Below are 22,222 nucleotides of genomic sequence, written 5' to 3' on the forward strand. Positions count from 1 at the left end.
AACACGATCTACCCCACGGGGTAACGTTGCTAAGAGCGCAAATGTATACAAGCATTTAGATACAAAGGCTAGCCAATACTACTGCTCTAGTTCTATCCCTGGTTCCTTCTACACCCAAAGCTTCGGATCAAAAGTGGATCACGTAGTCCAAGATGATGCTTACTGTGACTAGTCTCGTCATTTTGCTGGTAAATCCATGTGTGGCATATGGCAGAATTGACAGGTAGAAGGATAACTTCATCCCGGCTTTGTACATCTATTGACTCCTCGCAGGCAACGCGTCGTTTCGCAATTCAACATCATTCGTAATAACCTCATAGACAATGAGACTACACCCTTGCAAGTTGGCAACGGTAATTTCGCCTTCAATGTAGACAACACGGGGATGCAGGCAAGTCGCTTTGTAGTGATAGCTCAAGCAGACCGCTGACAATCTATTCAAAGACGTTTCTTCCTTTCAACACGCTTTCAAGCTGGGCATGGCATAATGACTCACTTCCAGCAAACGGGTACGGGGTCTCTGCATCATCATTATCATCTGTGACGACGCTGACACTTCAAGGGAGCTGCCTTCCGATTATAAAGGGGCCATGCGAGAGACGTATGGGCGCGAAGTCTACTATGATTTTCCCGATCCAAAGTTAAAGCAAGCGACGCAATGGTTGATTGCTAACCCTAATCGAGTGAACCTTGGTCGTATTGGTCTCAAATACAAACAGGCCACACTCGACCGATCTTTGATTACCGAGCCAGGTCAAGTGCTTGAACTATGGAACGGCACCATCACGTCGACATTCAAAGTCGATGGCAAGGCTGTGAAGATTGTTACCCAGGGCGATTTCGATTCTGATGCTGTTGCATTCAGCATCGAGTCTGATTTGGTTGCAAGTGGAGATTTGCAGGTTGAGATGGACTTTCCGTACCCTCCGATTCATACTACTACGTACAAATACGAGGTGAGCATGGCACTCAGTTCGTATACTTTGTGCGTGGATTAAACTCTAGATAGGTTTTTGCCGGCGTTTATGACTTTCCGAACAATCACACTACAACCCTAATGGAGGATGGAGCCAACCAGACATCGGCGCATATACAGCACAACATGCAAGAACTCCAGTACTTTGTCAATCTCCGATGGCCGAAAAAAACGCCATTGAGGCTATGTAGAGATGAGCCCCCCAACTCCACATCAATCACCGCGCACCGCTATACCATTAGCACCCAGGCGAACTCATCTTCACTTGCGCTCACTGCTCACTTTGCGTTTGATCAACAGGTTCCGGAATTGCCGGAGCAGATACAAGAGAAGAATACAAAGGACTGGCATGAGTATTGGGAAGACGGAGGCTTTGTTGATTTGACGGAGTCTACAAACCCAAATGCGACTGAGCTTCAGCGCCGCATCATCAAATCGCAGTATCATGTTCGGGTTAATAGTGCAGCCAATGGGCAGTCGCCTCAGGAGAGTGGGCTGATGAACAATGGCTGTAAGTGTGGTGATCAATTTTGCAACAGTTGAATGAGGACTAACAACTTTAGGGTACGGTGAGTTATACTATAAGCATGGCCTATCATATGAGAATATTAACTCGAAGCAGGAAAGTTCCACATGGAAATGCTCATCTGGCACAATGCGCATTGGGCAACTTGGGTATTTCATCCTGGCCTACTCGTCGCCTCTATGCTGATGTCGTGATAGGGCAAGCAAAAGTACTTCGACAACATCTTCCCAGCACTATACGAGACCCTCCTGCCCTCATCTCTAGCTCGTGCAAAGTCAATGGGATGGGAAGGTGCCCGGTGGCCCAAAATGACTGAGCTAAATACTGGAGTGAACTCACCCGGCGACATCAACGCAGTCCTCCTCTGGCAACAACCCCACCCATTCTACCTTGCGCAACTAGCCTATCAAGCACATCCTACACGAGAGACACTTGAGAAATGGGACACGGTGCTGACTGCTTCTGCCGATTACATGGCATCCTACGCGTGGCTAAACGCAACGTCGGGCAAGTATGACCTCGGCCCTCCATCTTACGGTGTTACGGAAAATACACCTCCCAACTCCACACGCAACTTGGCATATGAGATTGCATATTGGAGATGGGGCTTGGATGCTGCTGCAGAATGGAAGTACAAGCTCAATCAACCAGTCCCAGAGAAATGGACACATGTCGCTCAGAACCTCGCACTTCCGCCGCAAATTGATGGTCTCTACGCCGTCTACGATGGTCTGGATAGCTCCTGGTGGAACGACACGAAGCTCAACGGCGACCCACGCAGCCTCATCATGATGCAAGGTGTGCTGCCCGACACGCCTGCCGTAGACCCCCAAGTCGCTCTCCGCACCGCAGACAAAATCTGGCAAGTCTGGGGCGACAAGAAGATACGCGGCTGGGGCCGTCCCGTCCTCGCCATCAACAGCGCACGGATTGGGAACCCGGAACGTGCCCTCTACCATCTCACCGCATATGATTACTGGAAGTTTGACGATGCGGGCTTCGCTATCCGCGGTGGTGATGGGGGCACTCCTCCCCCTTTCATGCCCGGCAATGCCGGCTTCCTCTACGCAATCGCGTACTGCGCTGCCGGCTGGCACGGCTCAAAAGGTCACGCACCAGGCTTTCCCCGTGACGCCGGTTGGAGCGTTAAACACGAAGGTCTCCTCAAGGCATTGTAATAGGTACTTCACAGCACCCGCACACAGTCGCGTTGGAAGATCAGTGGACCTCTAAGCCCAAAACATACATCCCAGGAATGCAATCTTCTATAAACAACAACAAACTAGTCTACAAGCACTAAGTCCATACTCCGCGTCGGTAGTAGTACACAGATTCGGTTCCGCATTGCCGAACGTTTTTCCCGTAGTCATAATGAGCCTCAACACCGATTTGTGTAACCGCACTGACCCAAAGCGGTAATTTTTTTTTTGGCTGGCTTGATCCGAATGCGGTAGTCCACGAAACGTTCGCGACACAGTCTGTACTGATCAAAGAAATATACAGCCATACATGCTATGTCTCGAATCTCAAAAGTAGTTGCCCGCCCCTTTCTGATTCCTATTGTCTCGCAATATAATACAATCTCATTCTTCACTCGTTTTCAATCTGATTGAGGTTTCACCCGTAGCCCCCCCCCCTGAGACAAGCACATCCTCTCCACAATGCCATACCACAGCCGCATGGCCAGCTTGGCCCTCGGTACCCTAGCCACTTTGACCAGCGTCGCGCGTGCCTACCAGGACGACCAAGTCTGGGCTGTCCTCGCCGTCTTGAATACGTTTGACAGGAGCAACGCGGTGCCGTTTTGTGCAAACTACGTTCACTACCAGGAGCCCGTAGAGACATGCTGGGTGACTGATGCACCGGTTACGGTAACGACAACTACGCCTTGTGGTCCCACTTCGCCTGGATATCCCATCACTCCTGTATGTGTATATTTGGGTTTCCAAACCGGTACCGAGTCACTGGCTTACAACGAATTTCACAGGCACCAGAACCGACAGAATATGGTACAGGCTACGAGCCAAACGTTATCACCATCTTAACCACCACTACAATCACCTACACCACGTCCGTACCACCCTCTCCCCACCCTCCCTCATCCCTTCTCCGACCCCTCTCCTAAAATTAACCCATCCACCACAGCACAAGCACCATCTACGTCGCCGCAACCGGCTACCCAGCCGTCTACAAACGCGACATCTACTGCCCAGACTACGATGTCCCCTGCCGCCTCGTTCAATACGACGCCTCGGCCATCAACATCGCATGCGCAAAGTACCTCGACCAAGGCGCGGTCGCAGAAACAACTACGAAACACGTTCCTGCTGCGACTGCTACTGTGACCGCTAAGGATTGCGGTGCGTATGGGTATGATGCTAAGCCTGCTGAGGGATATGCGCCTGGGCCGGAGTATTATCATGATAAGGAGCAGGATGAGCATGGGCATGGGTATGAGCATGAGCATGGGTATGAGCATGAGCATGAGTATGGCTACGAAGATGGCGCGTATATTGGTGATGGCGAGGACACACCACCTGGCGTTTACGATTACGCCGGTGATGGTGAAGACACGCCACTCGGCATCTACGACCACACGGTCGGCGACGGCGAAGACGTACCTAGGTATCTAGAGGGTCCGGTGGGCGATGGCGAGGATCTGCCAGATGCGTTTTACATGGACGGAACGAATGAGGAGGAGCAGGATGATGGGTTGGGGTACTCGCCTTATGATAGGTAGGTAGGTGAATTGAGGTTGGGGTGAGGGAGGTAAAGAAGAGAGGTAGATCAGAGTAGAGATGTAATAGTAATTTATAGTGCTGGTTTTTGTGGAGAGGGGATAGATGACTGTGATTATGATGTATGTCGTGTGGCGTGGTTGATGGGAAAGGGGAGGAGGGAATGTGGCTGGTGGGTATTAATGCGGTTGACTAGTATTTTGATGTTGCATTGAAGAGAGATAAGAAGAACACAGTCGAGTTGGCGAACGGTGGTAATAACATGTAATGTTCTACTCTTCGTCCTTATCGTCTTCCTCGTCTTCCTCGTCGACTTCCTCGTCTTCCTCGTCGACTTCCTCGTCGTCTTCCTCATCGTCATCGTCATCCTCTCCATCAGAGACCTCTTCTCCAAGCGCTTTGAGACGTTTCTAGTATCCATTAGCCATGCTATCAAACGGAATACGCAGCAAAGTAACATACCTTATCCCTACTCCTCTTCTCCTCCAAATCTCCAAGCAACACGAATAAGTCATCCAGCTCAGTCTGCTTCTCCTTTTCACTTTCCTGCGCCTTCTTAAGCTTAGCCTCCAGGTCCTTGACAGCCTTGTTATTGCTGGATTTTGCGCTGCTCTCGGCTTTGCGCAGCTTCTCTTCCGTGTCTTTGACTTTCCAGGTCTGGTCTTGAAGCTTAGTCTTTAACTCTTGAATTTCGGACTTGAACTTTTCAACGGTGGATTGAGATTCTGACTTTAGCTTGCCAATGGCGGATTGGTGTTCAGAATTGAGCTCGTCGATGGTGGATTGGTGGTCGGACTTCAGCTTATCCATGTTTGACTTGGTCTCGGAGTTGAGTTTGTCGAGGCTGGATTGAAGAGTCGTAGTTTCATCCTGGAGTTTCTTGTTTTGTGTCTCGTTTTCTTTGAGGCGTGCTTCTAGGTTTTGCTGCGTCTTAATGGCTGTGGCAAGTTCGTTGCGTGCAGACTGACACGATTGTTCAAGGGCACTGGCCTTTGCAACAGCTTCTTGCCGAGCCTTGTCTGATGCTTCTAGGCGGCGCTCGAGATCGGAATATGCTTTGTTGGCAACACGAAGCCTCTCTTCATATTCCTGCCTGACTTTCGTGGTAGCCACATTTGCCTCTTTACTACTTTGTTGTATCTTGTTGTTGAGTGCCACGATCTGGATGTTGTATTTGTTTTCTACCTCCAGCATCGCCTGCCTATGCTCACGATCTTTGCTTATAGCCTGCTTTTCAAGATCATCGTGTAGCTTGTCGTTGATGCGTTTAAGGCTGTTACGTTGCTCTTCGGCTGCTTGTTGCGACTTGCGATACTCCGCTTGCTCGTGATCAAGCTTTTGCTCTAGTGTCATGACCTGCGCTTTCAATTCCTCAATAGACTGGTCCTTTTCGTTCAACTCGCCGCGTAGCGCATCGACCACATCTCGGTCAACACCATCGTGTGATTGGTGTTGTTCAATGTTCGGATTGCGATCGATTGCGCGACTTAAGCGGCTGAAATTGTCTTTGAGAAAGTCTATAAATGATTCGTCAAAGTAGACATCAGGTAGGCTACCGCCCGAGCCTCCGCCTCGAGGCAGCACCTCAAAGTCCCGCACGAATGGGTGATGTCGAAGTTCAGTAATGGCATTGAGATACTTGTCACGACCAAGCTTGGACGTGAGTACTGGCTGCAGCTCGCGTCGCGGTATCGGCGAATCTCTTGTCGAGAATTCGTACACGACACCGAGTAACGCCGCGCAGAGACCGCGAACTATGACTCTGTCGCTTCCGGGGGTCAAAACAGCTTGAACCAAACTTTGCAAAGTGCTTGCTTCGCCTAGAAAGTCATCGACTGCTGCTGCATCCTCAAAGAGCCACCCCAAGAGAACCATCAAATAGGCAATCGGTATTCGTTCGTCCTCGCCAACTTGTAAACTTGCAATCAAGTTCGCAGAAAGCGTCTGTATGCAGGTCACAACCTCCTCACCGCTCTCTGCGTCTCCCTCTCTAACTCCCATGAGGTTGTCCTTGGCTTGATAATCGTTCGAAATCAGGTGGTAGATCAGTATACCAGCAAACCAAATTCGATATGGGTCGGAGGCTGGCGATGCCTGTGAACCTGCCATCAGGATGGTCAATGCGTTGGCGGTCTCATCGCCCTCCTCATGGCCACCAATCGCACGGTTCAAGAAATGTCCTCGTATTTGCATGTGATTATAGAAATATGCCTTGATGCATTCACAGCCGGCGGTGCGCAGATCAAACATATCAGGGGGCGAGGCGCTGAGGACTAGATTTAGCAATGCCTCAATGACGTAGACCGAAGCAGCTCCGTTGGGCGAGGTCGCGCCATTGGTCGTAGGCTCGATGATGGGTCGAACCTGCTCCTGAGCAAAACCTTCTTGTAGCCTGGGATTCCCCCTAATCAAGTCGGCACATGTATTGAGTGCCTCGACCTTGATAGGCATAGCTGTCGCAGGATCAAATGCCATGTTGAGTAGCTGTCGCAGGAGACCGTTCTGGTGGAAGACGTTCTGGTTCTGCATCGTGCCTGCAGCACCCTTGACGAGGAACATGCGCATGATGGCCAACAAACCCCAGATGTTCTTGTCGCTCTGCGGACTAACCCAGTCATCCTCCTCTTCCATGCTTGTCCGCGCTTTCTTAGGCTTCTTACCGCCAGGAAGCAGTGCAGCAAATCTAGCAACGTGGCCCATCTCTCGAATGTTGGTTTGATTGGACACGTTGAAGCGAACGAGGGTGGCCAGGAGACTGAGGCAATCTTGCACGACTACGCCGCCTTGTGTGAGTCCTCCATCTGCATGGAGGATATTGAAGACCTTGGTAAATGCATCCTCGAAAACGAACAGCTTTTGTAGCTCCGTCGAGGACCTCGCTAGGTCAGTCAAAATCACGAGTCCCTCGGTTCGAATGGCATCACGCGGGTCATCCAGCACAGCGACGAGGTTCTCTATACCTGCTGGGGCAGCAAGAATGCACTCTTGTGTTCGTTCTGGGCGTGCGAGGGCGACAGCTCGTATGAGTTGTAGCGAGTATAGGCGTGAGTAGAAGTCAGGTCTTCCGAGAAGGTCGGCGAGGAGAGTTATGTTATCTTGCCGCTATCATAAGCTCAGCTCTAGGAAGTACGTGGTGGGGAAGTGCATACTTGTGAGAACTGGTCTGCCAGCCACAAAGCTATCTCCTCTGATGCTTCAGGCTGTCCACTCGGTCAGTCTTTTCCTAAATCATTTCTGAATAGCATCCATACGCTGTCTTCGTCTGGGTGAAAGAGCATCAGAAGTGTCTCCAAGACGACTTTGAGTGTATCGACGTCGTCTCCATCTTTGCTGATGGCCTCGATGAGCCCACGGAGCGCGCCAGAGGCTACCGAGGCGGGGTATTCCTTTGCAAAGCTCCGAAGACCAAGAATGGCAGCGCGGCGATCTTCAAGGAGTGTTGCGCTTGCTAGTCGACTACTGAGCGTGCTGATTGTGTCGGTAGCCGTCTGCTTGGGAGGCGCGTTGGCCTCCAGTACGCGCATCATCTTTGCGAATGGTCAAAGGCTGGGTACTACAAGTCCATTGCGGATAGGTATTCGAGCTTCCAGTGTCCAGTGTGAGAGTTGTTGTTATGCGTAGTGACGGGTCGAAATGAATGCCTTCCTACTTTTTCTGCTAAAGTGTATCGTCGTCTGTTGCGGCGTGGTCTCTCCCAGTCGTCGACATGTGGACCCTCCACGTACTCTATAATACCGGTAAGGGTCGGACGTCCCTGGAACCAAAAACATCCCTGTCACTCAGCTCCTGGCTGCTGCGCCGGCAATACGTCGGCCTCCGAAATCTTGGCATTCATCTTCAACCATACTTTTAGTTCGCCCAATGCTCTTCCTCCCAACCTTTCTCTCTCCAGTCGCAAAACACCATCGCAAACCGAATCGCACCCTGTCCGAGACTCAAGTGCAGTGCGCCTTGCAACTCGGTGACTCCAGGATAGTCGGTCATCCCGTCGGACACTGCCCGTGACTAGACAGCCGCGCTTCCGTTCCCTTTTGCGCCTCCCCAAGGCTGTTTCTTTCTTTCAGGCTGCAAGCTCATCGACATAGCCTTGCTAGCAGCCCTATCGCATCTCTCGTAGCATCTCCAGTACTAGAAGATTTCCAGAACATTTCTAGTACACCTGCTCACACCTTCACCGCTGTCGCCTTACTACTCTACTACTCAGCTTCTACCACCAACTCCCCCTACACCTATACCTACACCTACACCTCCACCTTTTCCACACCGCGCGCACGCCAGCGCCCGTCGCCGTCATGGGTGTCCCCGCTATGTTTCGCTGGCTCAGCCAGAAATACCCCAAGATTGTATCGACCGTTCAGGAAGAGTTGCCCAAGAAAGTGGGCGACGAGATCATCCCTGTAGACCGTTGTGGGCCCAACCCCAACGGCGAAGAATTCGACAACTTGTACCTCGACATGAACGGCATTGTGCACCCATGTTCGCATCCCGAAGACAAAGCTGCGCCCAAGACTGAGGCCGATATGATGATGGCCATATTTGAGTACACTGACCGCTGTGTCGGCATGGTCCGGCCACGCAAGCTGCTCTACATGGCTGTCGATGGTGTCGCACCTCGCGCCAAAATGAACCAACAGCGTTCGCGTCGTTTCCGTTCTGCGAGAGAAGCGGCGGAAAAGGATGTCGAGCGCGCCGAGTTCCAGAAGGTTCTCACTGCGCAAAAGGCGAGTCGCGGAGAAGACGTGACAAGTCTTGAACAAGTTGTAGAGAAGACTTGGGACTCAAACGCAATTACACCTGGCACACCGTTCATGCACTTGCTTGCTGAGAGTCTCCAATACTGGTGTGCATACAAATTCACGACAGATCCTTCATGGAAGGACATGAAAGTCATCATCTCAGACTCGTCCGTGCCGGGTGAAGGAGAACACAAAATCATGAACTTTATTCGCTCTCAGCGTTCAATGCCTACACATGACCCCAACACCTCGCATGTCATTTACGGTCTAGATGCCGATTTAATCATGTTGAGTCTTGCAACTCATGAACCTCACTTCCGTGTTCTCAGAGAAGACGTCTTCTACGATTCTGGTAAGGATAAAACCTGCACACGTTGTGGGCGCAAGGGCCATATTCGCAACAACTGTGAGTTTCCGGATGATGGGAAGAAGCTCACCGAGGAGGAGGCTGCTGAAGAGTGGGCCAACTCGGAGCATCAACTCAAGCCCTTCATTTGGTTGCACACCAACATTTTGCGAGAGTACCTGGCTGTGGAGATGGACACGCCGAAGCGCAAGTTCAAGTACGATCTAGAGCGCTCGCTCGATGACTGGGTGTTTATGTGTTTCTTCGTCGGAAATGACTTCTTGCCTCATCTGCCCAGTTTAGAGATTCGAGATCAAGGTATCGACTTGCTTATCAGTATCTGGCGTGACCTGGCAGCCGAAATGGATGACTATGTCACCAAAGATGGCTTCCCAGACATGCGCCGTGTACAGCAGATTCTCTCAGCTCTTGCGAGTAGAGAGGCTGATATCTTCAAGAAACGCAAGGAAGTCTCTGATCGTCAGGCTGCTAATAGAGCCAGGCGTGAGGCGCGCGATGCCTACCATAACGGTAACAAACGCCAGCGTCGTGACGAGGATGCAGGCATCACACCGGGATTTAGGCCCGTCAAAGAGAGTACAGATACGTACACCAACTCAGGCATTGTATTCTTCGACCCCAAGGAAGCACAGTCCAACGCAGTACGCGCTGTCCACCACGACATGCTCCACATACGAGACACCTCGAACAAAAGCGCCGCAGCACGATTGAAGGAGCAAATGCAGGCGAAAGCCGCAGGCACCAGTGCACCGGAGAGCGAGACGCCGGCAGAATCGGAATCTGCCTCTGGCGCTGAGACGCCTGTGAATCTTGGCAAGCGCAAGGCCGATGAAATAGAGGACGCTGACAACGGCACGCCCGGACGAACCACGCCTGTTGTCCCTGATACGCCAGCAGAAACTCCAAAAACGAATGCCGACGAGACTCCCGAGGACACAATCAAGCTATGGGAGCCTGGCTACGAAGAGCGTTACTACGAGCAAAAGTTCCATGTCGACCCCAACGATATTGCCTTTCGTAACAAAGTCGCACGTCAGTATGCTGAGGGCCTTTGCTGGGTCCTGGCATACTACATGCAAGGTTGCCCTTCGTGGACGTGGTATTTCCCACATCACTACGCCCCCTTTGCGGCCGATTTCGTAGGTCTGGAAGACATGGACCCACGTAAGCTCTTTGAGAAGGGGACCGTCTTCCATCCGTACGAGCAGTTGATGGGTGTCTTGCCCGCAGCATCGAACCACGCCATTCCTGAGCCTTTCCGCCCCCTCATGTCAGATGCGGACAGTCCGATTATCGATTTCTACCCAGTTGACTTTCCTATTGATCTCAATGGCAAGAAATTCGCATGGCAGGGTGTAGCTATCTTGCCGTTCATTGACGAGAAACGACTCCTTGCCGCTATGGCTACGAAGTACCCCGAACTTACAGACGATGAGAGAAAGCGTAACGAGTTTGGTAAAGAAACATTGATGTTTTCGCAAGAGAGTGGTCTATTCGATGATGTGGAAAAGGCTCTATATCGCAAGGGCCAACAGAAGCACGTCATCGATCCAGCAAAGAGTAGAGCCCTGCACGGTGAAATGGCACCGCACGACATGTTTGTGATGGACAGTCAATTGGTCCCGCCTTTTGATCTTGATGGAGACAGCGAATTTGAGATTGTCCAAGATCGCTCAATGAGGTAAGTTGTGTTCCTGTATGCCTACAAGGTCTTACTAACGAACGCACAGAGTATATTACGAAATGCCAAGTCTCAGCCATAACCGCGCCCACAGGTCAGTCCTCCTCGAAGGGTGCAAACTACCCAAGCCAGCCCTCAGTCCAGGCGAAGCCGAGTCCGTACGACGTGCTAACGAGCGCAATGGCGGACGAGGCGGATACCGCGGCCGTGGAGGAGGTGGTCGCGGAGGAGGCCGAGGAGGCTACGACAACAACAATCGTAATGACAACTACAATAATGCCAACGGTGGCGGGCGCGGCGGGTACAACAATGGCGGTGGTCGGGGTGGCTACAACAATCAAGGCGGTGGATATAACAACGGTGGTGGTTATGGCAGTCAACAGCCAAACTTTCCTCCGTCTTCCTTCCCCGCGTGGCCTCCTCAAGCCGGCAGCCCGAACTTCCTACCTCCTCCACCACCAGGTTGGGTTCCTCCGCCCAACATCGCTGGAGGCTGGCAGGGTGCGCCTCAAGGCGGTTACGTACCCCCACCAGCTGCCCAGCGACCTACCTGGATGGGCAACACGAATCAGCAACAGCATGGTGGACCGCCACCACGTGGACCACCTGGCAACAATTCATTAAGAGACGAGAGATTCTATCGGTCTGCGGATGAAATATTAGGGAGGAACGGAGGCGGAGGCGGAGGGTACCAGGGCGCAGGCGGGAATGCTTATAACAGCCAACCTCGCGATGACAGGGGTGGACGGGGAGGAGGTGGTGGTGGTGGTAGGGGTGGCAATCGTGGCGGTAGGGGAGGCGGATACCAGACCAATCGGCCGTCGTATAATTCAAATGAGTATCGCTGAGCATGATAGATTGGGCTTGGGCGTTGGAGCGTTGGAAAATGGAGCAAGCTGTTCACATGCTGATGGTATAATCTCTGCGAGATACGTGCTCGGGTTAGGATATTTGAATTTGCATCATGCAACTTTTTTTTCTGTTAGAAGTTTTTTTGTTTTTTTATGGAATATTTCATATGCTGATGGGAAATCGGACCTTTGCAGCTGAGGATTTCAAGTCTTGTCTACGTTTTTTACACATAGGTTTAATTCCCCTCACTTCATCGTCTCTCTTCTTTCTCTATCACACACACACCGTCGTCGCCAAATAGTGTCTTTGAATCCGTCTGTCTCCTATTGCATATCTATGTGTCTCCCGTTTCATGTCCCATTAAAAGCCTCTAGATTTGGGAGATAGTATACAGTAGCATTTGTACCAGATACTAACACATGTCTCGCTTTAACTACATGTCGATTGGCTTGCAATGTTCATGGCAATACGCTGCGACTGCAAACGACGGGTTTGCCCGCTGTGCATTATGGATGATGTTTCATGAGAAAAAGACCAGAGAAAAAGACCAGAGAAAAAGAAAGGTTGTATGCCTCTAAGCGTTTCAAATACGATGACGGGACTTCAATGAATCTTTGCTTTCGCGTTGACAAGGTGTATACGCACAGCGGCTTGGAAATATACCAAAAGTTATTTACCCCATCACAATTGTCTCGTGGTGTTTTCTGTGCTACTATGATGATTGGAACCGCGGTTGCAATGCTGTATGTCTCTTTCCTCCGGACTCGATTGAGGTTAAGCTACCTAGCTAGAGCACAAATCAAGAGATGAGTGCGCGTATGCCACAATACCTAATCATGTCTTGAACTACCAATGCTGCGGCCGCCACTCCCAATCCCATCACCACGCCGCCCTGCATGCGTAAAGCTACAGCTGCCCCAGTTGCCTCTGGGAGCCCAGAGCTTCCCGCGACAGAGGAAGCACCACTAGGTGGGCCCGTCGCTGTCGGCTGTGCGCTCGACGCCGTCACACCTGCTCCTTGCGTCGCATCCAGCTTCTCTAAACCCGCTGTGACCACAACCTGGAACGTCCCAAAGCTGGTTGGCAGGGCATCGAAAGTCGTGGCCGACCCTACTGTACGCACACCTGGGCCCTCTTCACACCATGCGGGCACAGGCTCTGTGTCGGGCAAAAGGATATATGTCTGTAAAATCGTCTCGACACCAGCAGAGTACGATAGACGGCCGCTGTGGGTTATCGTCCGGCTCCAGACCTGCGTCTCAGTACCCGTCCGTGGAACATCGCAGGCCATTGCGTAGACGTAATTTGGGCCGTAGCTAGCGGTGCAGGTTGCGTTTGCGTTTGCGTTCGTCCTGTCCTCTCTCTCACAGCGCAGAATGTAGGCGTTCATATCGACTCCTGTGACTGGTCTTGGGACTCCAAAGTTCACGGTCGTGGACTGTTCGTAGATATTGGGCCCAACGGTCATGGTTTGGTTGGAATAACCATAGCCCAATGCTGTATAGTCGGTGCCGTTGTCGAATGTTAAGAAATAGGTGGTATGACTGGCATTTGCATTGATTACGGAGCCGTAATAACCAATTTTGTCACTTCCCAGAGGAAATAATGGGGCCCAGAAGGATGTTGTCAATTGCGCTGTCGCTGTGGCGGTTAACAGAACTGCTCTCAGAAGTAGATGCATCATGTGAGGATGCGAAGAATAACGTAGATTGAGCCCAGGTAATTATCCAGATGATCTTGTACTCTAAGCAGAAAGAAATCTGGCAGGGCAATGTCTTGTATACATTTTGGAGAGTCGTGACACCGCGTACATTCGATGCTGCCTTGCAAGGCGCAGCAGCCTCGCTTCTGAGTCTGATGATCGCAGTAGTGCTTTGTGGCTTGCGATTCCATCCATCCGTTGGTGCAAGATCCTCATTTGATCCAGCCAACTTGGCAGTCATTGAATTGAGTGCAGGCCGGCTTTCCGCTTTGGTGGCATCTTGACGGGGGGTGATGAGGGAAGACCGTCCAGCAGTTCTTGGCGATGCTCTATAATCAAGTCAGCTGCAATGCGATTCAAATTTTCATGCAAGACGTAAGCTAAAATGAGGATAAGTATCTTGCTCGCGACACGGTGTCGAGGGCGGCTGTAGAGTTCAATCCACAGGATTCAGTGGCGCTCGCTAGCCATTTAGCTCATCATACTGGTGCGCCACTGTCTTTGGGTACATCTGGCACAACGATGCTGTTCCCGACCTCATTTGTCCGTTGGAAACAATCGTATCCGCATAGCTAGGAGAGTAGAAGATATTGTTGTGATAGTCTCGTACCATATGGTAAACACTTGCAAATGGACAATCAAGAGCGTATCAGCTGCGACCTTTAAAGTGCTAATAAAAGCGGAACACCTTGGGAGAATGATAAATCGAAACCCTGCCTACGCAGACCAAACATGATTGAGTAAGGAAAGCTAAGGATCATCACAATGCGTATGACTAGAGCGTTGAAAATGGCGATCATGCTGCTACAATTATGATACACATCTAGGGCGGTTTCGTTGCTCGCAAATATCACGAATACTTTGCATATGGCAGCTCATGACTATCACAAGCTATATGAGATCTAGCAATTTTGACACATAGCTCTGTCATTTTTACGTAACATTCCTGGTAGGATCAAAACAGTAATATATCATAAACTAAATAGATCTAGAGATCAAGATTGAGCTATAAAACCTAGCACCATGTGCACCCAAAAACACCTTCTTCCACGTTGAGTATAGTCATGCGTAGTGAATAGCCTTGCCCAGTTCTGAGAATTGTCCCGGAAGAGCTGGTCTTCATGACCGGGGACACATCTAGTTGCAAGGCATGTACCATGAGACAGGCGGGATTTGTGGACAAGCATGTTGAAATTGATCTAGATTGGCTCTTCAAAAGCGATGAGGGTGATGGCCTCGAGCTGTCTAGACATCACGGCGATGTCTGTGGCTGTATCTAATGCGACCATAGCATCGAGGTCGGCTTGTTCTTGCACAGTGTACCAGTTCATCAAATCGTAGATTTGTTCCGAGTCACATACCACATTAGTAGAAAGAGGTAATCGTAATAGGGTGAGTGTGATAATCCAAGAATCATAAATGGTATCGAGTCGGACATTTTATATGCGGGTAGGTAGCGTAGAGGTAGTTGATAGTGAAGCAACACATCAGTACAGCCCAGTACCTTCACATACAAAAGGCCATTTCATAATATCACATGAAATGGAAGATAAGAGGTAAATTCGTGATACATCACTACCAAGGCGTGGTGTTGAGTACGGAAAGCGCTACAGACCTACCCCGCAGCCTCGCCCACAAAAACAACACTAACAGCAGAACTTTCTTTACCCAGGCAACTGGATAGGTACACTCTCACTTGAGAACCTACCAAGAACAGTCTTTCATATAAATTTGTTAGCGAGACAACTATACCGTCGGTATCAAAATTCTCCACTCAACATGGCGGACAGCGATTCAGACACGGCGAGTTCTGTGGGCAGCATCGTGGAGGATGCAAGCGAGCCAGATACAACTAGCTTCAAATGCCTGTTTTGCGATCAGCAATTGAGCAGCATCTCGGATCTGACTGCGCACTGCAAGTCAGAGCATTCATTCGATTTGCATGAGACGATCAAGGGCTTAGGATCTGGTCAGTTCTATCACAGAAACTACTAGCGCCTTACTGTTTTGGGACACTACTGACTAGAAGGGTAGATGCAGATGAACTCACAATCATCAAGCTGGTCAACTACCTGCGTGCAGAAGCAAAGAAGGGCACAGACAGTAAATTACTTAGCATCTCATTTCAAGATCTCTCCGACGACAAGTTTCTGCAACCCGTACTGGAAGATGACGCCTTATTGTTCGAACTTGGGGAGCTCATGCCAGATAGCGATACGAAAGCGGTTGACTACGATGAATTCGAAGCGGCACTGCACAAAGACATGCCAGAGGACCTGTCGCACATCAAACTCACCAGCGATCGTGACCAGGACTATTTTGAATCGTACAAAGGCAACAGTATCCACCGAGAGATGATTGAAGATCGTGTACGAACTGAAGGCTACCGCGACTTCATCGAGAAGAACCTCGAAGTCTTCAAAGACAAAGTTGTCCTCGATGTTGGATGCGGAACCGGAATTCTCTCTCTCTTTAGTGCACGTGCAGGCGCGAAGAAGGTCTTTGCAGTCGATAATTCGGGCATCGTCACACGCGCAAAAGAGATCATTGCCAAAAACGGGTACGCTGATCGCATTGAAGTCATCCAAGGACGCGTAGAGGACTTCAACACGCAGCGCCTAATTGGTAAAGAGAAGGTCGATATCATCATCTCGGAATGGATGGGGTATGGTCTGCTCTTCGAAGGCATGCTCGACTCGGTACTTCGCGCACGAGACATGTATCTCAAGCCAGACGGCATCCTGGTCCCAAGTCATTGCAATATCCGCCTCGCACCCATCTCAGATGCAGATTGGATAGCGGATAGCACGAGCGAGAAGTTCTGGAAAGACGTCTACGGCTTTGACTTCTCACCCATGATTCCCGGTGGTCTGCTCAACAGGCACGAGATTGGTGTCTTTGATGTACCAGAGAAGGCGCTTTGTGGGACTGCGACCTCGCATTTACTAGAAATGAAGACTGTCTCGGTGCAGGATCTCAGCTTCAAGATTCCTTTGAGGATGACAATTGAACGCGATATAGCGTGCCTGCAAGCGATTGCGATCTGGTTCGACACGATATTCATTCACTCTGGCAGCTCACAAGATGTAAAGACGCTTGACAATGTCGACTGGGGCAAGAATGGCATACCTGGCCTGGGCTTCTCGACAGGACCAAGCAACACACCGACACATTGGCATCAAGCGGTTCTACTGCTGGATGACGATGTCGCGAGGAAGCAGGCGTTCAAGAAGGGTAGTGTGTTGGAGGGTACCTTGACGTATGCAAAGGAGAAGGGGGATGACCGTGGTATCACGGTGACGGTGGAATGGAAGGGCAAGAGTGAACAGGGCGAAGTTGAGGGGTCAGTACAGAGGACTATGGCATAAAAGCAGATGCATGGGCAGCGAAGTTGATGAAAAGTTTGGGATGATATAAAAGGGTTCAATCTGGGCGTTCATAGGGCTGATTGGTGGGGATAGACTAGGCCAGATCGGGCGGATAGACCTTTGGACGTTTAAAAGTGACGACAACGCGCTTACAGCAATACGACGGCTCAGCTAATCGTTGCAAGAGCTCTCAAATACATCTTTCACTATCCTATTACCCTCTTTTTAGATGATGCAAAAGATTACATGGCAAGATTTTGGGATCCCAAGAGAGCACTCTCTACCTGTGTATGTGTGACCTGTCATTGTGAAGTAGCGTAGCCAGCCGGCGCAACCCAAATGTGACGACACTGGATGTGGGACCGTGCGCGTGAGCTCGCTGAAGCCCAGCACCCAATGATCCATGCATGCATGATGGCAAGACATTGAAGAGACCTACGGCAGCGCGTGCACGACACTCTGATCTTTTGCCCAGATATCCTCTCATGCCCACTGTTCTTGTCGGCACAATGCAGTCGCCGTAGTCGCGATAGTCGTCTACTCAATTGATGCGCGGAATACTCCCAGGACGGCCGCAGGCTAAGCTGCAAGCCGTCGCCCAAGGCCTATGGGAGGGCGTACAGATCATTGTAGGATGGCTGCGATTGCGTCTTTCGCCGTGCCCTGAAACTGACAAAGCTTGCTCAACAGGCCTACATCTCTGGCAACGCGCTGGTAGTCCTTGATCGTCCCAACCACGTCCTCCAAACCATCTATATTGACGAGGAGTCTGAACTCGAGGCTGTCGCGTTGGACGAAGCCACAGGCAAGCTTGCAGCTTGTTCAACAAACCATATCTACATATACCGGCCATATGGGCAAGATGAAGGCGCGATCAAGGTGCGTGGACAGGGAGACAAATGCGCTTTTAGGGATGCTGATGCGCGCAGTGGTCGCTGCAGGGCAGCATGGCTCTCACGGACCCGGACGACACCATAACGACATTGTCATGGGGCATGCCAGACGAATTGCTGGCTGGCAGTGCCTCGCTGACCTTCTTCAATACCCACGACGTTACCGAACAGATCTGGGAGAGGCAACTCGCCAACCCCGTCAAGTTTGCCCACTTCTCGCCCGACGCAGAGTTGATAGCATCGACTGGCCAATACGACAGGCTGCTGAAGATTTGGCGACGCACATCGTTTGGCTCGGCGGACCAGAGCTTCGCATACTTCTATCTGGCTCACCCCAAGACCATCACCGGGCTGCACTGGCGACACCCTCTCCACAAGGATCAACCAGCGGATAATGTACTGTACACCATCTGCGCAGATCACAAGGCGCGCGTCTGGGTCCCAGGCGAGCATCATGGGGTGCATGGTATGCACATGTGGGCTGAGGTTGACCTTATGGAATCCATCATGACACGACATGTACCCCTGGATCAGCAGTCGTACAAGCGGTTCGCATTCTTCATCGATAGCAGGCACTTTACGCGTGCCACAGAAAGAGCTATGGAACAAGCATCGCCAGAGGAAAAGGATCATGGCATTGCGCTGCATCATCTCATTGAGGTCGCGCACCGAAGTCCCGAGATTTGCGTCGTATTGGACGACCGAGGCAACATGTCTGCGTGGGGCTTTGAAAATATAGGCGCGACGGGCAAGAAGATTACAGATGTCTTCAACATTGCTCATGTCGATGGGCTGCATCTGCACTTCGCAAAGGAACCGAAGGCTCTCGAAGACAATGTGCAATTCTACGCTTTCATTGATGATAAGCCAGGCAACGACTTTACCATCCTGTCACACCATTTCGACGGGCGCATCGAATGGCTGGAATCACGCATCGACTATCTCTTCGATCCGTCGCCGCAACCTCAGCGCATCCAGCGCAAGGCCATGTGGACAGGCCACTCACACGCTATCAAGAAAGTCAATCGAACACCCAGTGGTCGTGCGCTCGTATCAAGAACTGTCACAGACGAATGCATTGTGTGGTTGCAACGACCTAGTGATCAGGGCATGACACTGCATCGACACAGTAGCGTCAAAGTCACCGAACACATACATCGAACAGCGTTGCTCCAAGAAGGCAACTTTCTTGTCTTTCTACATCACAATGAGATTTCTCTCTGGGACACACGAGGGTACGAAGCCCAGGAAGTGACACGCTGTGCTTATAAGCTTCAGGGCAAACCGCTTTGCTTGATAGTCGTTCCTGAGACCCAGGCTGGTGGCAGAAGCCTTCATATCGCTACCATTAGCTCGGACATGAAGGGGATATGTTGGGAAATTACACTGCCACCGCTAGATCGAGATCCTATCACTGGTCGCAAGCTTTCTAGTATAGCAACGACCAATGGACACACGAATGGCCATACACAAGCTTCCCTAACACAGCATTCCATGTTCGATCTCGGTTCAGGTGACGATCTTGCTTTTGTCTTACCTGTTGACCCAGCAGGTTCGGCTCCGGCCATCTCAGGCTTCCTCGACACATTCGCACGTGATGTCGCGATATCATACACCAAGTCCGGAGTCATTAAATCATGGACAGCCAGGGTCAACGCAGAGGAGCAGAGGCTGGAGTGGCTCATGACATCTGAAGTGGAAACTAGCATTCGCGAGCCATCGCTTGCTAGTGGCACCTCAATACGAAAGGCTGCTCTAGTCGACGCTGACAGAACAACGCTCACTATCTGGAACACTAGGAGTGCTCAGCTAGAGTATGAGGAGACATTCGAAGGCAATGGGGTTATACAAGACCTAGATTGGTCATCAACGCCTGATAATCAGAGTATTCTCGCAGTCGGCTTTCCACATCGAATCGCTATTTACGCGCAGCTGCGGTATGACTACCTCAATGCTGGCCCATCGTGGGTGCAAATCCGAGATATACGCATCCGGGACATCACACCACATCCAATCGGCGATTCCGTGTGGTTGGGTAGTGGCAACCTTGTGATAGGTGCGGGCAACCAGCTTTTTATACAAGATGAATATGTCCAGGTATCTGAAGCCATGTTTCCAAGCTTGCGGACGATTGCGCGCAAAACGGCATCGATCGACATATTTACCGCTGTCAGTCGTCTCAATGGCCCTCTGCCAGTATATCATCCACAATTACTGTCGCAATGTGTGTTGGCTGGCAAATTGCTGCTGGTGCAGAGGATCTTGATTCGCCTGTACCAGAAGCTCAAGTTCTGGATCGAGGGCGAGGAGCTTGATAGTTCTCTGGGTTTTCTGCCGGAGGAATTTTGCGAGGACGAGGTAAGCATTACAAGTCCTTTGCTGTAGACTACCCCTGATCGATCTAGACACACATGACTGCTCTCAGAAAGGAGACACATAGCTCCTATGTCGATTTCTCCGAGGACAATGAGCCCGAGGCGGTGACCGAGGAAGTGGCTGCTAATCTCAAGGACCTTCTCACCACCAAGCAGATACCACTGCTATCAAGTCGCGAGCAATTCCACTTGGCTGACGTTGTCGAATGTATTGGAACGGTAGAGAAGCATCGCCGTTCCATTGATAATAATGCGGGTCGCTTCCTTTTATTCTTCCGCCAGCACGTTCTCAGCAATGCACACAAAGGGCCAATCTCCTGGCGAGAAATTATCTGGGCCTTCCACTCCAGCAGCCAAGATATCCTTGTAGACCTTGTCAGCCGGCACTTCAACGGCAAGATGTTATGGCAACATGCGAAAGAATGCGGAGTCTTCATGTGGCTGAATGATATCAACGCCTTGGTGAGCCTCCTGGCTTCTGAATCTACTGTTTGATCATGACTGACTCTTGCAATAGCGCTCCCAATTCGAAGTGATAGCCCGCAATGAATACACTAAGACTGAGGAGAAGAACCCTGTAGACTGCGCTCTTTATTACCTTGCACTCCGCAAGAAACCCGTCCTTGTAGGCCTCTGGCGCATAGCCACTTGGTCCCGCGAACAAGGCGCCACTCACCGTCTTCTCAGCAACAACTTCAACGAGGAGCGTTGGAAGACGGCTGCACTCAAGAACGCATACGCACTCATGGGACGCCGGAGATTCGAGTACGCAGCGTCGTTCTTCCTACTCGCAGACCATCTTCAAGACGCCGTCAGCGTGTTGCACAACCAGCTCGGCGACACTCAACTCGCCATTGCCGTTGCGCGTGTATACGGCGGAGATGACTCCCCTGTCCTCTTGAACTTCCTGAGAGATAAGATCCTCCCACAAGCCGCGAGGGAAGGAAATCGCTGGCTCGCGACCTGGGCCTATTGGCTTCTTAACCGCCGGGACACAGCAGTCCAAGCACTGATCACGCCACTCCATCGCCTTATTAATCTCCCCGAAACGCCGAATCTCAAAGCAAAGAGCTATCTCAGCGATGATCCAGCGCTCGTTGTCTTGTACAAACAACTCCGGGACAAGAGCCTACAGACGCTGAGAGGTGCAATGGGTATCTTGGGCCGAGAAGAATGGGATTTCGTCATGCATACTTGTGCGCTGTATGGCCGTATGGGGTGCGACGTACTCGCTCTTGATCTCGTGAGGAGGTGGGAATTTCTTCTCCCGCCTCCTTTACCTTCTTCTGCCACAAAGAAAAGGGACGATGGTGGGATACCAGCGAAGCAAGTGGGCTTTGACCCAAGGAAGTTGTTGCGCAGACGGAGTAGTCTTGTTGTTGCAGATTTGCCGGTCAGAGATCAGGGCCGGGTTGGGATTGGGATTGGGAATGGGATCGGGGATGGGGTGGATGAGCGTGGGGAGGAGGGGTCAGAGACTGATGACGATGAGGAGGGTGGCGAGGATGGCGAGGTGGAGGAGAGGGTCAAGCAAGAGCCGAAGAAGAAACCCCCGCCCACGCAGTTCAAGGAACCGGATGCGAATAGCTTGTTAGATGCTTTTGGGTTCTAAAGCTCTTAGGACTGGGTTCTTTCTCTCTCTGTCTCCCTTGCTCTGGGCTGACGCAGACAGGGGCGATTTAAATGTAGGTTTTACACAATTGGAGTCAAACCAGTAATATCTTGTCTCTCACGATTATAAGCGCTTTTGTTATTTTAATTTTTTCATATGAGCGGTTGCCTGGGGAGTACTACTGAGTACCACCTGGTTGAGGGATTGATGTGCTGCTGAGACGAAAGTATGAAAGGAGAGGTATATGTCCATTAGTTCTGCGACGGACGGCATATTGTCGTTTTCTTTTGCGTTGCTTCGCTGTAGGAAATTTGGTGTTGTATAGCCGCTGTCTTGGTGATTGGTAAATCACAGCACTAGAATATCGATATCTAGCGTTAGGGCTCTTCTTTCGTG

The 22,222-nt window shown here is 51.0% G+C and overlaps 9 protein-coding genes across 9 annotated transcripts; 7 read left to right on the plus strand and 2 right to left on the minus strand.

Moving 5' to 3' along the window:
• Positions 1-590: 590 nt before the first annotated feature.
• IAQ61_011396 (uncharacterized protein) lies at positions 591-998 on the plus strand (the record flags this gene model as incomplete). The annotated part of the gene is made up of 1 exon (XM_066099179.1): positions 591-998. One exon carries the CDS (start codon positions 591-593, stop codon positions 996-998), a length of 408 nt encoding a protein of 135 aa, XP_065950698.1.
• A 104-nt stretch (positions 999-1,102) lies between these two features.
• On the plus strand, positions 1,103-1,519 carry IAQ61_011397 (uncharacterized protein; the record flags this gene model as incomplete). Its single annotated transcript, XM_066099180.1, has 1 exon — positions 1,103-1,519. The coding sequence occupies one exon, from the start codon at positions 1,103-1,105 to the stop codon at positions 1,517-1,519; it is 417 nt and encodes a 138-aa protein (XP_065950699.1).
• Positions 1,520-1,780: 261 nt separating this feature from the next.
• Positions 1,781-2,680, plus strand: IAQ61_011398 (uncharacterized protein; the record flags this gene model as incomplete). Its single annotated transcript, XM_003843903.2, has 1 exon — positions 1,781-2,680. The coding sequence occupies one exon, from the start codon at positions 1,781-1,783 to the stop codon at positions 2,678-2,680; it is 900 nt and encodes a 299-aa protein (XP_003843951.2).
• A 483-nt stretch (positions 2,681-3,163) lies between these two features.
• Positions 3,164-4,242, plus strand: IAQ61_011399 (uncharacterized protein; the record flags this gene model as incomplete). The annotated part of the gene is made up of 3 exons (XM_003843904.2): positions 3,164-3,427; positions 3,490-3,572; positions 3,648-4,242. The coding sequence occupies 3 exons, from the start codon at positions 3,164-3,166 to the stop codon at positions 4,240-4,242; spliced, it is 942 nt and encodes a 313-aa protein (XP_003843952.1).
• Positions 4,243-4,512: 270 nt separating this feature from the next.
• Positions 4,513-7,767, minus strand: IAQ61_011400 (uncharacterized protein; the record flags this gene model as incomplete). The annotated part of the gene is made up of 4 exons (XM_003843905.1): positions 4,513-4,650; positions 4,703-7,342; positions 7,390-7,440; positions 7,492-7,767. The coding sequence occupies 4 exons, from the start codon at positions 7,765-7,767 to the stop codon at positions 4,513-4,515; spliced, it is 3,105 nt and encodes a 1,034-aa protein (XP_003843953.1).
• A 343-nt stretch (positions 7,768-8,110) lies between these two features.
• IAQ61_011401 (uncharacterized protein) lies at positions 8,111-11,872 on the plus strand (the record flags this gene model as incomplete). Its single annotated transcript, XM_003843906.2, has 2 exons — positions 8,111-11,024; positions 11,074-11,872. Exons 1-2 carry the CDS (start codon positions 8,533-8,535, stop codon positions 11,870-11,872), a joined length of 3,291 nt encoding a protein of 1,096 aa, XP_003843954.1. The 5' UTR covers positions 8,111-8,532.
• Positions 11,873-12,675: 803 nt separating this feature from the next.
• IAQ61_011402 (uncharacterized protein) lies at positions 12,676-13,560 on the minus strand (the record flags this gene model as incomplete). The annotated part of the gene is made up of 1 exon (XM_003843907.2): positions 12,676-13,560. The coding sequence occupies one exon, from the start codon at positions 13,558-13,560 to the stop codon at positions 12,676-12,678; it is 885 nt and encodes a 294-aa protein (XP_003843955.2).
• Positions 13,561-15,236: 1,676 nt separating this feature from the next.
• On the plus strand, positions 15,237-17,146 carry IAQ61_011403 (uncharacterized protein). Its single transcript, XM_066099181.1, has 2 exons — positions 15,237-15,547; positions 15,613-17,146. The coding sequence occupies exons 1-2, from the start codon at positions 15,358-15,360 to the stop codon at positions 16,944-16,946; spliced, it is 1,524 nt and encodes a 507-aa protein (XP_065950700.1). The 5' UTR covers positions 15,237-15,357; the 3' UTR covers positions 16,947-17,146.
• A 214-nt stretch (positions 17,147-17,360) lies between these two features.
• IAQ61_011404 (uncharacterized protein) lies at positions 17,361-21,826 on the plus strand (the record flags this gene model as incomplete). The annotated part of the gene is made up of 5 exons (XM_003843909.2): positions 17,361-17,575; positions 17,637-17,825; positions 17,876-20,197; positions 20,245-20,676; positions 20,732-21,826. Exons 1-5 carry the CDS (start codon positions 17,495-17,497, stop codon positions 21,824-21,826), a joined length of 4,119 nt encoding a protein of 1,372 aa, XP_003843957.1. The 5' UTR covers positions 17,361-17,494.
• Between the last annotated feature and the right edge of the window lie 396 nt (positions 21,827-22,222).

The sequence above is a fragment of the Plenodomus lingam genome, assembly GCF_022343315.1.
Source record: "Plenodomus lingam strain CAN1 chromosome Unknown scaffold_20, whole genome shotgun sequence".
Taxonomy (NCBI): domain Eukaryota; kingdom Fungi; phylum Ascomycota; class Dothideomycetes; order Pleosporales; family Leptosphaeriaceae; genus Plenodomus; species Plenodomus lingam.

Bases quoted from the DNA above. Each gene is read 5' to 3' on its own strand.
- IAQ61_011403 (XM_066099181.1), top strand. From the start codon at position 15,358: ATGGCGGACAGCGATTCAGACACGGCGAGTTCTGTGGGCAGCATCGTG. The intron at 15,548-15,612 runs GTCAGTTCTATC...CTAGAAGGGTAG, and splicing joins GATCAAGGGCTTAGGATCTG to ATGCAGATGAACTCACAATC.